Source organism: Australozyma saopauloensis, chromosome 4 (genome assembly GCF_035610405.1).
Source record: "Australozyma saopauloensis chromosome 4, complete sequence".
Classification (NCBI taxonomy): Eukaryota; Fungi; Ascomycota; class Pichiomycetes; order Serinales; family Metschnikowiaceae; genus Australozyma; species Australozyma saopauloensis.
This window is the reverse complement of record NC_086134.1, coordinates 1,358,093-1,372,218: the sequence shown is the minus strand read 5'-3', so window position 1 is coordinate 1,372,218 and position 14,126 is coordinate 1,358,093. Positions and strand designations below refer to the sequence as shown.

Genomic DNA, 14,126 nt, shown 5'->3' with positions numbered 1-14,126 from the left:
TACTGAACGCCAGAAGGCTTGATACGAAAAGTTTACGAAACGGCCAATAGAGCATTTCAAAGCATCCTGGCTGTGTCTACTACTGTTATTTTAGTCAAGGACTGCTGAATGATACCACGGCAATTTTTGACTATCAAGAGAGTATTGTGCGGCTTGACTTGAACCAGCTGAGCTGAAACAAAAGTTTGTGAAGTTTGACTAATTGCACGTGTAAGCTCTGTTCCCGAGATTGGCAGGTGGAAACCGGAGCTGTGCCCAATTGTCTTTTCTCTGACCGATCTGAAGTAAAATCTAATGAACCCAAATGCTGAAGATCACTAGTCATGGTAAGGAGAACCATTCTGATCGAATCACGAGCACACAATTGTTATCAACAAATCGTTTCGCCAAAGCCCAGAACACAATCGCATATTATGTAAAGACGAAGTGGCAAAAGAACAAAGATCCCCGGCGCACTCTAGCAATAGTCACCAATTTTCTTTACTCCTCAAATCGAGACGTCAAAAGACACCTCTGTCTTGGTTTGCAAGTTTTGCAGCCAGCCTGTATACACTAGGCACCTTTCTTTCTTTTTTTGCCAAACGCCGCCACTTCCTAACCACCTGTCGGCTAAATTGACTTCACGGTGACGTCGCCAGCTTCGCGCGCACACGACACCATTAGATGAATCTAGCGTTTGCGGCCAGGGTCGTTTCTGGCCGTTGGAGTTTTGGAAGACTGCAGGTCGAAGCGATGATGCAGAGAGTTGCAGCCACGCCATACAGGACATTAATACCCTTGACAAAGTATTAAAGCACAACAGCTCAGACAAATTCGAGATCAGGGAAAGCAAAAAATTGGCCAAGTTGACAAGGGCCTCTCTTTATCTGTTTGTATCTCTTGAGCTCCTCACTTTCCCAACAAAATCCCAACACTTTCGCCACCATTACCTCATCTCATCGCAGACGCATCACTAGTTACGTCTATACCCCGAAACTGCATATATAGGCCTATCTGCACGCGACGCCGAGGGCAAGTCGCAAATTTTTCAAACCAGAGCCGATATAAAAGGTGCCATCAATCTGCCCCCGCTGTCTGAGGTTCCTCTCCTCTCCTCTCTCTCTCTCTTTCTCAACATAAGGCATTCCTTGTTGCTGTTCCTTGAACTAGTTAATTGGCACAATTGTGACTTTTAGTATGTATCAGGCTGCGCTGGGGGTTATGTTGGGGAAGAGCTGTAGCTCGTAGCCCGTAACCCGTAGATTCTGTCATGAAGAAGAATTGCTGAACTGAGTACTTGCCGAGTTGAAAATCCGCCGAATTGAACCATTGAATTACGTTATCACTTCGCAGCGATGATCCGGAATCGTTTGAATACTGATGGCTCCAAAGATGCTGTGACTACGATGTCCAGTCAGAGCAATGAGTAATCCACTCAAGCTGATGTGAAAGCAGAAAATGAAAAGCGAAGAGATAAAGCACTCTCAAACTTTGTCTGATATGTTCCGTTTTTTCCTTTCGAAATTCACAGTTGCTGCTTCACTTGTTCCTTTTTCCCATCTCATCTCATCTCATCTCGTCAACCCCATCTCTTCGCACTCATCGCTCTTCGACATCTTACAACCTACCAATCTTCTTGTACTAACCCCAGTTCTCTCGCATTCGACTAGCTGTTTCCCCCACTGCTAATCTTCAACAATTTCCCCCAATTGTTATCCCCCAATCCCCCAATTGTTCCCCCTCTTGCAGAGTAACTAGTTAAAGATGGCCACATTGTCTGCTCCTATCTCCCCCCCAATGGACTCCACTGGAAACACCTTGATGACCTTGGAGACCCAAGACGGTCACGCCTTGCAAGGTTACTCCTTTGGTGCTCCTGTCTCCGCTGCTGGTGAGGTGGTGTTCCAAACTGGTATGGTTGGATACCCCGAGTCCATCACCGACCCTTCGTACGAGGGTCAAATCTTGGTTATCACCTACCCCTTGGTCGGAAACTACGGTGTTCCCGACCACGAGTTGAAGGACGACATCGTCGAGCAACTCCCCAAATACTTCGAGTCCAACCGCATCCACATTGCTGGTTTGGTGGTGGCTCACTACACAGAGGAGTACTCGCACTACTTGGCCAAGTCTTCCTTGGGCCAGTGGTTGCAAAGAGAGGGTATTCCTGCCATCTACGGTGTTGACACCAGAGCTCTCACCAAGAAATTGAGAACCGAGGGTTCCACCTTGGGTAGACTTGCCATCCAGAAGAAGTCTGTCCAACACAACGACGCTGTGGGCCAATTGGACTGGAAGCCATTTTTCGACGTTCCTGAGTGGGTTGACCCTAACGTCAAGAACTTGGTCGAGGTCGTCTCCACCAAGGAGCCTGTCTTGTATACCCCTAAGGCTAACCCTAGAACCGACAAGAACGGCAAGACCATCCGTATCGTTGCTGTGGATGTCGGTATGAAATACAACCAGATCAGATGCTTCGTTGCTCGTGGTGTCGAGTTGAAGGTTGTTCCTTGGGACTACGACTTCACCGCCGAGGAGTACGACGGTTTGTTCATCTCTAACGGTCCTGGTGACCCTCAAATCCTTACCGACTTGGTTGCTAGATTGGAGAAGGTTTTGAAGGAGGCTAAGACCCCTGTCTTCGGTATCTGTTTGGGTCACCAGTTGTTGGCCAGAGCCACCGGCGCTTCTACTTTGAAGTTGAAGTACGGTAACCGTGGTCACAACATCCCATGTACTTCCACCATTTCTGGCAGATGTTACATCACCTCTCAGAACCACGGTTTCGCTGTCGACACCTCTTCCTTGACCTCTGGCTGGAAGGAGTTGTTCGTTAACGCTAACGACAACTCCAACGAGGGTATCTACCACGAGAGCATGCCTTTCTTCTCCGTGCAATTCCACCCTGAGTCCACCCCTGGTCCTAGAGACACCGAGTTCTTGTTCGACGTCTTCATTGATGCTGTCGTTGACTACAAGAACACTGGTGTTTACAAGCAGGTCGCCTTCCCTGGTGGTCTTCTTGCTGACAACAGAGCTGCCCACCCACGTGAGAACGTCAAGAAGGTCCTTGTTTTGGGTTCCGGTGGTTTGTCTATTGGTCAAGCCGGTGAGTTCGACTACTCCGGTTCCCAAGCCATCAAGGCTTTGAAGGAGGAGGGTATCTACACCATTTTGATCAACCCTAACATCGCTACCATTCAAACCTCCAAGGGTTTGGCCGACAAGGTTTACTTCTTGCCAGTCAACCCTGACTTCGTCCGTAAGGTCATTGAGTACGAGCGTCCCGATGGTATCTACTGTACCTTCGGTGGACAGACCGCTTTGTCTGTCGGTATCGCTCTTAAGGACGAGTTCGCCGGTTTGGGTGTCAAGGTCTTGGGTACTCCTATCGAGACCGTTATCACCACTGAGGACAGAGAGTTGTTCGCCTCTGCCATGGACGAGATCAACGAGAAGTGTGCCAGATCCGAGGCTTGTGCTACTGTTGCCGAGTGTGTGGACGCTGCCAACGCCATTGGTTACCCATTGATTGTCAGAGCTGCCTACGCTTTGGGTGGTTTGGGTTCCGGTTTCGCCGACAACGAGGAGGAATTGGTTTCTCTTTGTTCCAAGGCTTTCGCCACCTCTCCTCAAGTTCTTGTTGAGAGATCGATGAAGGGCTGGAAGGAAGTCGAGTACGAGGTTGTTCGTGATGCTTTCGACAACTGTATCACTGTCTGTAACATGGAGAACTTCGACCCCTTGGGTATCCACACTGGTGACTCTATTGTCGTTGCTCCTTCTCAAACTTTGTCTGACGAGGACTACAACATGTTGAGAACCACTGCTGTCAACGTCATCAGACACTTGGGTGTGGTTGGTGAGTGTAACATTCAATACGCTTTGAACCCATTCTCCAAGGAGTACTGTATCATTGAGGTCAACGCTAGATTGTCCCGTTCTTCTGCTTTGGCTTCCAAGGCTACTGGTTACCCATTGGCTTACACTGCCGCCAAGTTGGGTTTGAACATTCCTTTGAACGAGATCAAGAACTCTGTCACCAAGTCCACCTGTGCTTGTTTCGAGCCATCTTTGGATTACGTTGTCGTTAAGATTCCAAGATGGGACTTGAAGAAGTTCACTCGTGTTTCTTCCCTCTTGTCTTCTTCCATGAAGTCTGTCGGTGAGGTCATGTCCATTGGTCGTACCTTCGAGGAGGCTATCCAAAAGGCTATCCGTTCTACCGACTACCAGAACTTGGGTTTCAACAAGACCAACGCCTTGATGTCCATCGACATTGACACCGAGCTTCAAACTCCTTCTGACCAACGTCTTTTCGCCATTGCCAACGCCTTGACCGACGGCTACTCCGTCGAGAAGGTTTGGAAGTTGACCAACATCGACAAGTGGTTCTTGAACAAATTGGACGGCTTGATCAAGTTCGGTAAGCACATTGCCAGCTTCGAGGACAAGGAGAAGCTTCCAATCTCTGTTTTGAGACAAGCCAAGCAATTGGGTTTCGAGGACCGTCAAATCGCCAAGTTCTTGGACTCCAACGAGGTCGCTATCCGTAGATTGAGAAAGGAGGCTGGCGTTGTTCCATTCGTCAAGCAAATTGACACTGTCGCTGCTGAGTTCCCAGCTTTCACCAACTACTTGTACGTTACCTACAACGCTGACTGCTCCGATGTCACCTTCGATGACCATGGTGTCATTGTCTTGGGTTCCGGTGTCTACAGAATCGGTTCTTCTGTTGAGTTCGATTGGTGTGCCGTTCGTGCCATCCGTACTTTGAGAGAGAACAACGTCAAGACCGTTATGATCAACTACAACCCAGAGACCGTTTCTACCGATTACGACGAGGCCGACAGATTGTACTTCGAGACCATCAACTTGGAGAGAGTTCTCGATATCTACGACTTGGAGAACTCTGCTGGTGTTATCATCTCTATGGGTGGTCAAACCTCTAACAACATTGCTTTGACCTTGCACCGTCAAAACGTCAAGATCTTGGGTACTTCTCCCGAGATGATCGACTCTGCCGAGAACAGATACAAGTTCTCCAGAATGTTGGACATGATCGGTGTTGACCAGCCTGCTTGGAAGGAGTTGACCTCCATCGAGGAGGCCGAAGAGTTCGCTGAGATGGTCACCTACCCAGTCTTGGTCCGTCCTTCCTACGTCTTGTCTGGTGCTGCCATGAACACTGTCTACTCTAAGGCAGACTTGGCTTCCTACTTGTCGCAAGCCGTCGATGTCTCTCCAGACTACCCAGTTGTTCTCACCAAGTACATTGAGAACGCCAAGGAGATTGAGATGGACGCTGTTGCCAAGGATGGTAAGATGATCATGCACGTTGTTTCCGAGCACGTTGAGAACGCTGGTGTTCACTCTGGTGACGCCACTCTTATTGTTCCTCCTCAAGACTTGGACCCAGAGACTGTCAGAAGAATTGTCGAGGCTACCGCCAAGATTGGTAAGGCTTTGGACATCACTGGTCCTTACAACATTCAGTTCATTGCTAAGGACAACGACATCAAGGTTATTGAGTGTAACGTCCGTGCTTCTCGTTCTTTCCCATTCATTTCCAAGGTTGTTGGCACTGACTTGATTGAGATGGCCACCAAGGCTATCATGGATCTTCCAGTGACTCCATACCCTGGTGAGAAGCTCCCAGAGGAGTACTGTGCCGTTAAGGTCCCACAGTTCTCCTTCTCTCGTTTGGCTGGTGCCGACCCAATCTTGGGTGTCGAGATGGCTTCCACTGGTGAGGTTGCTACCTTCGGTAAGAACAAGTACGAGGCTTACCTTAAGTCTTTGATCTCCACTGGCTTCAAGTTGCCAAAGAAGAACATCTTGTTCTCCATTGGTTCTTACAAGGAGAAGATGGAGTTGTTGCCATCCATCAGAAAGCTCCACGAGATGGGCTACAAGATCTTCGCCACTGCTGGTACTGCCGACTTCATCAAGGAGCACGACGTTCCAGTGCACTACTTGGAGGTCTTGAGCAAGGACGAGGACCAAAAGTCCGAGTACTCCTTGACCCAGCACTTGTCTAACCACTTGATCGATTTGTACATCAACTTGCCATCTTCCAACCGTTTCCGTCGTCCTGCCAACTACATGTCCAAGGGTTACGAGTCTCGTCGTTTGGCTGTTGACTACTCTGTTCCTTTGGTCACCAACGTCAAGTGTGCTAAGTTGTTGATTGAGGCTTTGTCCAGAAACATCGACTTGCAGGTCTCTAACAGCGATGCTCAAACCTCTCACAGCACTTCTGTCATTCCAGGTTTGATCAACATCTCTTCCTTCGTTCCATCTTTGGACGATTTCGAGAAGACCACCAAGCAATCCTTGGCCTCTGGTTTCACCTTCAACGCTTTCTTGCCTCAGACCTTGAGCGGCTCCACCGTTTACGATCTCGAGACCTTGACTGACGCTGTCGAGTCTGCCTCCGAGGGTGCTTTCACCGACTTCTCTGTCTACGTTGCTGGTTCTGAGACCAACAGCGAGGCTTCTGCTGAGGCTGCTGAGGCTGCCGGCGCTTTGTTCTTGCCATTCAACGACTTTGCCAACTCCAAGGTGTCTTCTATCTCTGCTCATTTCGCTTCCTGGCCTGCCAACAAGCCAATCATCACTGACGCTCGCGCTACTGACTTGGCTTCCGTTTTGTTGTTGGCTTCTTTGTACAACCGTAACATCCACATCACTGGTGTTTCTTCTGCCGATGACTTGGAGTTGATCAAGATGGCCAAGGCTAAGGACTTGCAAGTCACTTGCGACGTCTCTGTCTTCCTGTTGTTCTTGTCTCAAGCCAAGTTCCCTAACTTCTCTTTCTTGCCAACTCAGCAAGACCAAGAGGCTTTGTGGGCTGGTTTAGAGCACATTGACTGTTTCTCTGTTGGTGTCTTGCCTTTCTTGGTTGCCAAGGGTCTCGGTTACGACATTGTCCCAGCTTTGGGTATCAAGGAGACCTTGCCATTGTTGTGCTCTGCTGTGAAGGAGGGTAAGCTTACTCTTGCTGACGTTGTTGAGCGTTTCCACACCAACCCTGTCCGTATCTTCTCTCTTCCAAAGCAGAATGCTACTGTTGAGTTGGACCTCGACAGAGTCTTCACTGGTGACGACTTCACTGCTGCTCTTTTCAAGGACATTGCTTTGAAGGGTTTCATTGAGAGAGTCTCTCATCATGGTGAGACCGTCTGCTTGGATGGCACTGTTGTTGTCGACCAAGGTGCTGGCCAAAATGGTGTGCAACCAAGAGACAGATTTGGATCTATTTCCGGCGGTGTTCCACCATCTCCTATGTTGGGCCACAAGAAGAGAGTTTCCTTCAACGAAGGCGCTCGTCGTCCATCCTTCTTCAAGGGTGACACCAGCAGCATCGCTGACCACTCTGAGTTGGAGAAGTTGGGTTCTGAGTTGGTTTCTCAACCACCTGCCGGCTACTTGTCTGAGTCCAACGCTTTGGTCAACTACATCAGAAACAACAACACTTTCTTGAGAAACTCGGTGTTGTCTGTCAAGACTCTCACCCGTTCTGACTTACGTTCTTTGTTCACTGTTGCACAAGAGATGAGATTGGCTGTCGAGAGACAGGGAGTTTTGGACTTGTTGAGAGGTAGAGTTTTGGCCACTATGTTCTACGAGCCATCCACTCGTACTTCTTCTTCTTTCGATGCTGCCATGCAAAGATTGGGAGGTAGAGTTGTCGCTGTCGCTGCTGGAGCCTCTTCTATTAAGAAGGGTGAGACCTTGCAAGACACCATCCGTACTTTGGCTTGTTACTCTGACGCTATCGTCTTGAGACATCCATCCGAGGAGTCCGCTGAGATTGCCGCCAAGTACTCTCCAGTCCCTATCATCAACGGTGGTAACGGATCTAAGGAGCACCCAACCCAAGCTTTGCTCGACTTGTTCACCATTAGAGAGGAGTTGGGTACCGTGAACGGTATTACTGTCACCTTCATGGGTGACTTGAAGTACGGCAGACCTGTCCACTCCTTGTTGTACTTGTTGCGTCATTACCACGTTCGTGTGCAATTGGTTTCTCCTAAGGAGTTGGCCTTGCCATCTTCGCTCAAGGATATGTTGAAGGAGTACAACATGCTCGCTTCCGAGACCGAGGAGTTGACTCCAGACTTGATTGCCAAGTCCGACGTCTTGTACTGTACCAGAGTCCAAGAAGAGAGATTCCAGGACAAGAGCCAATACGAGAGATTGAAGGACACCTACGTTGTCGACAACAAAATCTTGTCTCACGCCAAGCAGCACATGTGTGTCATGCACCCATTGCCTAGAACCTCCGAGATCAAGGAGGAGGTTGACTTCGACCAGAGAGCCGCCTACTTTAGACAAATGAGATACGGCTTGTACGTTAGAATGGCCTTGTTGTCCATGGTCCTCGGTGTCGACTTTTAAACCCTCCTCATCCACGACTCTGCGTCGCTGGTGCTGTAGTGTATCGTTTGGGGGAATGATCCTATAGTTTGACGCAAGTCTCCTTGCATATTCGGGCGTTTAACGCCGTATGATTCATATATCTCTATATAATTAAGAATAATCATAATTGATAACTATCACCTGTAATATTGTATCCTTCTAAGATTTGACAAGAGCATGCCGGTAGAACAGAAGCTGTCATGTTGAAAGAGTTGCTTTGGTCAGCAAATCTTTCGATTGAAAGAGATGATATCGTGAAGTTTGGTTTCCATTTAAGTTGTCGTAGTTAGTTCTCAGACAACTCCTGTTCTATAGCTTAGTTCCTTACAAATAGATACATTGAATATTACAAGAACATATTTCATCCATTGTACACGAGTAAGAGTCTCTAGCGAATCCTGAAAGAAAGAACATTGTTCCTGCCCAAATATTTGGTCAGAAGAACATACACATTTTCGAGTGAACAAATGCAACAAGATAGGATATCAAGAATAGATCCTGGGTTCTCGCATGTCCCTTTCGCTAATCGTTTTCCATAAACAAATTATCATCCTCGGTCCTATCTGACTGTTTGCTTTGGCCATGGCGCTGTCCATGACGGTGCTCGTCCACATTATTGGAATGAAGTAAGGCTTGAGCGATTGCTATCTCGTCACCGCCAGAGTCCACACTATGGTCATATGCCGAGACGTCAGGATCGACTGGAACATTGTCACGGCGCGGATCTTGAGACTTTTGCGGCGAGAACTTGCTCAGGTAGTTCGACAGGAATTGATTCAGATAGTACAGGTGTGCTGAATGGTTTCCAACAGCGTTAGCCACTGCAGCAGCCGCTACTGGAGCATAGCTTTGCGCTGTCTGATGAGATAGCACTCTTTGCGGCGCTTGACTGTGACTGTGACCGTGACCGTGGCCGTGATTATGATTATGGCGCCCGATTGACAGATCATCGCCACGGTTATTTCCTGTCTTTTGGACTGCTTCCACGGCGGCAATCAACCCATCGTCTAAGTTAAGATCATGCAGAAGAAGACCATCGGTATCCCTGTTAGGCATGTGGTGCATTGCAGACATGGAGTCCACATCGTCATTCCCACGACGATAGCCCCGCATATCTAGGACCTTCTTGGAAGCTGCAGCGCGTTTCATGATAGGTTCGTCTTTGATGGACTCGCGACAGGTGATGCAATTTTTGATCGCAGCAGCCACGGTATCCTTGATACGGGTCCAATGATACTTTTCGGCTACTGCTGATGTTGTCTTGTTAATTCCTCCGTGGTTGGATAAGTGCACTTCAGTACAGATTTGCAACTGTTGTACAGGGTCAGAGACGACTTCCTTATCTCGCAACATCAACTTTCCTTTTTCTAGACGATAATGCGATGCTGAAGAACGAAGCCGCGATTTCTCCTGTCGATCTGCCATGGCTGGGTATTTGCCTGTCTCCAAATATAGTTTGATCTTGTCGAATCTGTATGCGCCAAGGGAAGAGTCGGCGATGGCCACAAGCTCCCTTCCATAAATAATTGCATCTACTGCCGTTTCATGGCCCTTTAAAATTCCTGCGGATTTGATACGTCCAATTCTCTTGAAGTTGAGAGACTCCCAGATTCGACGCGCAGCCACATTCGTTTCAAAAACCAAATTAAATACGCAATATGTATATCCTAGCCTTGGAGCCCACTGTAGAAAGCAGTCCGTTAAAGTTCTACCGATACCCTTCCCGCGAATACCGGCGTTGACTAAAAAGCCTGCGGTACACACATGTGACGCTCTTCCTGGGTAGTTTGGCTTTACGAAAAACGTTCCCAAACACTCCTTCTCCCACTGTTTTGGACCCTCTAGCGTTGGAGAGTCTCCAAGAACCATGACTCCGGCAAAAGCGCCGAACCAGTAGTTCAGAAACGCTTCTACATGCAACGCGTCGAAAAACGAGAAAGTGTCGCCGCGATCAATTTCAATATTGAATTCGTCACACAAAAACGCCAACAACCCTGCCGGTAGGTCGCCCGGGCCTTGGATTGGATATATCGTTGCCGTTGTTTCGCCGTCTTTCAACAAAACAGAATATCTCTCGATGGACGACATCGGATTGTAATCTAGTTGCGGCCTGTAATGTGCCGGTTGCAAGACATCGTCGAATTCGGGCATGTTGCGTGTGTATTTGCAGTATGTTTCTGTTTTTTGCAGCCAAAGTAGATGTTGTACCGATGAGTATTTCCTGACATGGGGAGATAAGATAGGAGAAGGAAAAGTGATGATGAGAAAATAAAAGTGGAGGGAAAAAATTCCGAGGAAGAGAGAGAAATTCTAGAATACAGTTTGGAAAGTTGCTCTATTTTTTTTTGGTCAATTGATTGAAGTGTTTAGACAAGATGGGATACAGTGGTGGTAAGAAGCTACAAAAGATAAGCAATAAGGTTCATAAATAATGGGCCAGAAGAAAAAAAAATCTGTTCTTCCTCTAGAATATGGCCGTTTTCGGTAATAAAACTGGTTTTCTCATGCATCCTCACCAACGACGGGAGACTCTTCAATTGAGATGATAGCTTCAAGTGGATCAAGAGCAGAACTCATACCAGAATTGCCAACGAACGGTATTGGATTAATGAAGAATGAAGCGTAAATTTGTTCAATTTCAAATTTGTAGGCGTGCCCAGACTGATAGAGTGGAGTCCATGGTACGATCTGAGATCTCAATATTCACAGAGAAGGACCCAAATCACTCAGATCCCTCTTAATTACTTCTGAGCGGTGGACCTTGCGATGATGAACAGCACATAGAGCATGAGGCTGGAGTCACTGTAAGTATACAACCACGGCCACAGAGTCTCTGAATTGGATCAAGTAACGTCAGATTATTCCCATAGTACAGCGAACTGTGCCCACATCGCCAGTAGTTCTAAAGCCACGGAATGCTTCGGAAGTAACCCCTCATTCATGGTTATACTCACTCGGTAAGATCCTTTCCGTAGATATGGGCACCCACTAGACTAGACTCGCCCTTAAGCATGGCAACATTCTTCACATATCCAATTCTCTCAAATCCCAAAGAGTCCCAGATCTTCAGACTAGCCACGTTGGTCTCGTACACCAAGTTGAACACCGAATACACATATCCGAGCCGGGGAGCGTACGCCAAATACTTCCGGCCCAACTCCTTTCCAAGACCCAAACCTCTCTTACCATGATTGACTACAAATCCGCCATTGCATACGTGAGAGCTCCGGCCCACATAGTTAGGTTTGACGTAGAAATGGCCAAGAAACGAATCTGGCGTCGTTTCGTCTTCTTCCGCGAGAATCGCCAAAAACTTCTTGCCGCCAAATAAGTACTCCATATATTCTTCGTACGAGAATTTTGCACAGAACGGATATGTCCGTCCTTCTTCAACTACGTAGTTGAACTCTTCCCACAGCTTCACAAGGAGCTCCCGGGGAAAGTGTTCTTCTGCATGGCCCGTCCATAGCTTGACGGCCCCGCCTGTTTTCTGTAAATTGAACGATTCGGTTCCGACGATTTGGGGAATAGCGACGTACAGCGACTCGTCGAAGGGGAGCTGCTCCAAAAAGTTCATATCAAGGGTCATGGTGTATTGAGTGAATTAGTGATAGTGTAATTTGCGATAGTTTTGATCCCAATTGGGGATTACAGTATAGTATAAGTAGTAGGGGTAGAGTGAGTCATAGGATCCAAGTCATAAGATCGGGGGCGCGGAAGAATTTCCCATTCTGGGGAAAAAAAAGAAGGTAATTTCAGATGCAAATTTTGACTCATGATCTATAGGCTTTCTATTGTAGAGTATTTGTTCTTGGGTGGATATGGAGAGGTTATGGACGGAAGTCACCGCGAACGGAATATTGTTCAAACCAGAAAGAGACTTTAAATATCAAATCATTCCATTTGATATCTTATAAATGATCTAAAATTCTGTATAGAAGATGGATCCCGATTGCACATCTATCTAATAAAATGACGAGGTGGAGCCATTCGTAGATTATATCGAAGACAAATGCGTTAAAGGTTCATTAATATTCTTGTGTATTATCTCTTCTTGGTATCGTTTTATTCCAAATCTCCAACTCTGTCTCTTATCTTCTCCTTTTCTGTCTTCTATTAAACCACCACCAACAGACTAAAACACACCAGCAGAAAAATCGAAAAAAATCATGACACACAAAATTTCAAAGTACAAAACACTCTCAATTCTCCCATCTTTTCTTTCTCAAAAATTCCACCATACCGCATCCATCTCTTCCTCACTTATCGCACCGCCAATTTCTGGGGTAACTCATCTATCCAACTACTCCCAAATGGACGACTATCGCAACGCAAGCAAAGGTATGGCACCCACCAATCACATCCCGCAAAAGACACTAACCGTAGCCAACAAACGTGACAAACGCCGACAGCACGTGGCCGCCAAACTCAGCAAACTCGAACAAACCTTCGCCGACGACAGAAACAACTTCTACCGAGCCATTCTTGTCCACCTCCAGGCGACGTTGGCCTCCATCCAGCTGGGAGTCAATGACGAATATTGTAGAAAACGTTCCGAGCAGGAGGAGCTCCGCGATTACGAATTGACTCGTCTCAGGCTCTGGGAAGAGTACCAGGTGAAAAGAGTCGAGGATGAATACAAAGAGGATATGGCTGCCACCAAGGAGAACTACGACATGTTGATTCGTCTTCTCAAGGAGAAGTTCTACGATAAATTGCAGCGGCAGGTGAAACAATTGAAGGAAGACAAGCTCCTACTCAATTTGGTCAACGCCAGTCTGTGGAACGGTGGGAATAACGGCGCCTATACGAGTGCGTCTGCGCTAGCTGCTGCTGCTGCATCTGCACCCTCTCTAAGTCTCAGCGATCGGAGGTCGCTTCGGAAGCGAGAGTTGCATTCACGGTTTCTTCCTGGAGAGGCAGATGACCTTCTGGATACAACCTCGACGTCAGCAGCAGGCCGTGCCAGCACCGGGGGATATATTCTGGCTCTGGGAAAGCGCCGAAGACACTATGCCACGCGATACCTGTCCAATGATGAGCTTTCACTGGGGGTAACTAGTGCTGGTGGTACGAGCCATAATGGCAGTGACAGACACCACGCGGGCATGGGAAGCGGGAACGATAGCAATCTTAGCGACAAAGACTATGATACGTTGAATCATTTGATTGCAAATCAGGAAGACGGCGGGGTGCTGGAGATCTTTGCCAACAGAAAGAGCAGTAGTGTGCGGGCCACCACTCGCCAGAAACAGTTTGTGGGGGTACAGGGTCTCAAGGCCGAGGAGCTCAATGACGATTTGACGTTGCTTCGGAATGCGGTGTCCAAGAAGGGGTAGTTGATCGGTCCAGATCACCTACGAATGCATCTCGGCATCACTCAAACGTAAGAGATATGCTCGACGGCTGCATCAAATTTTTCTATCGCTTGAGCTGTGCCGAGTATTACTATTATTTTTGTGCTCCGAGTTCGTTCTTGTTGGATGAACACAAGCTTATCTAGCTCCATCATCTACTCACTTGACCAGCATTCCACCTAGAAGCCAGAAAACAAAGTCAATCACTGACCAAACATGAAGTGGAAAAACAACAAAAATCCAAAAAAACGATTCATCGTTTTAATCCACGCGTCACGCGGCTCGAACTATTCCTTCCTCTTTACGTTCCTTGCTATTGCTCTCTTCTGTATAGACTCATCGACCTCATCTCTTATCAGCGATGAG

The 14,126-nt window shown here is 47.6% G+C and overlaps 4 protein-coding genes across 4 annotated transcripts; 2 read left to right on the top strand and 2 right to left on the bottom strand.

Annotated features, from left to right (window-relative positions):
- Window positions 1-1,743: 1,743 nt before the first annotated feature.
- On the top strand, window positions 1,744-8,382 carry PUMCH_003645 (uncharacterized protein; the record flags this gene model as incomplete). The annotated part of the gene is made up of 1 exon (XM_063022607.1): window positions 1,744-8,382. One exon carries the CDS (start codon window positions 1,744-1,746, stop codon window positions 8,380-8,382), a length of 6,639 nt encoding a protein of 2,212 aa, XP_062878677.1.
- A 543-nt stretch (window positions 8,383-8,925) lies between these two features.
- PUMCH_003644 (uncharacterized protein) lies at window positions 8,926-10,554 on the bottom strand (the record flags this gene model as incomplete). The annotated part of the gene is made up of 1 exon (XM_063022606.1): window positions 8,926-10,554. The coding sequence occupies one exon, from the start codon at window positions 10,552-10,554 to the stop codon at window positions 8,926-8,928; it is 1,629 nt and encodes a 542-aa protein (XP_062878676.1).
- A 799-nt stretch (window positions 10,555-11,353) lies between these two features.
- PUMCH_003643 (uncharacterized protein) lies at window positions 11,354-11,992 on the bottom strand (the record flags this gene model as incomplete). The annotated part of the gene is made up of 1 exon (XM_063022605.1): window positions 11,354-11,992. One exon carries the CDS (start codon window positions 11,990-11,992, stop codon window positions 11,354-11,356), a length of 639 nt encoding a protein of 212 aa, XP_062878675.1.
- A 580-nt stretch (window positions 11,993-12,572) lies between these two features.
- On the top strand, window positions 12,573-13,742 carry PUMCH_003642 (uncharacterized protein; the record flags this gene model as incomplete). The annotated part of the gene is made up of 1 exon (XM_063022604.1): window positions 12,573-13,742. One exon carries the CDS (start codon window positions 12,573-12,575, stop codon window positions 13,740-13,742), a length of 1,170 nt encoding a protein of 389 aa, XP_062878674.1.
- Between the last annotated feature and the right edge of the window lie 384 nt (window positions 13,743-14,126).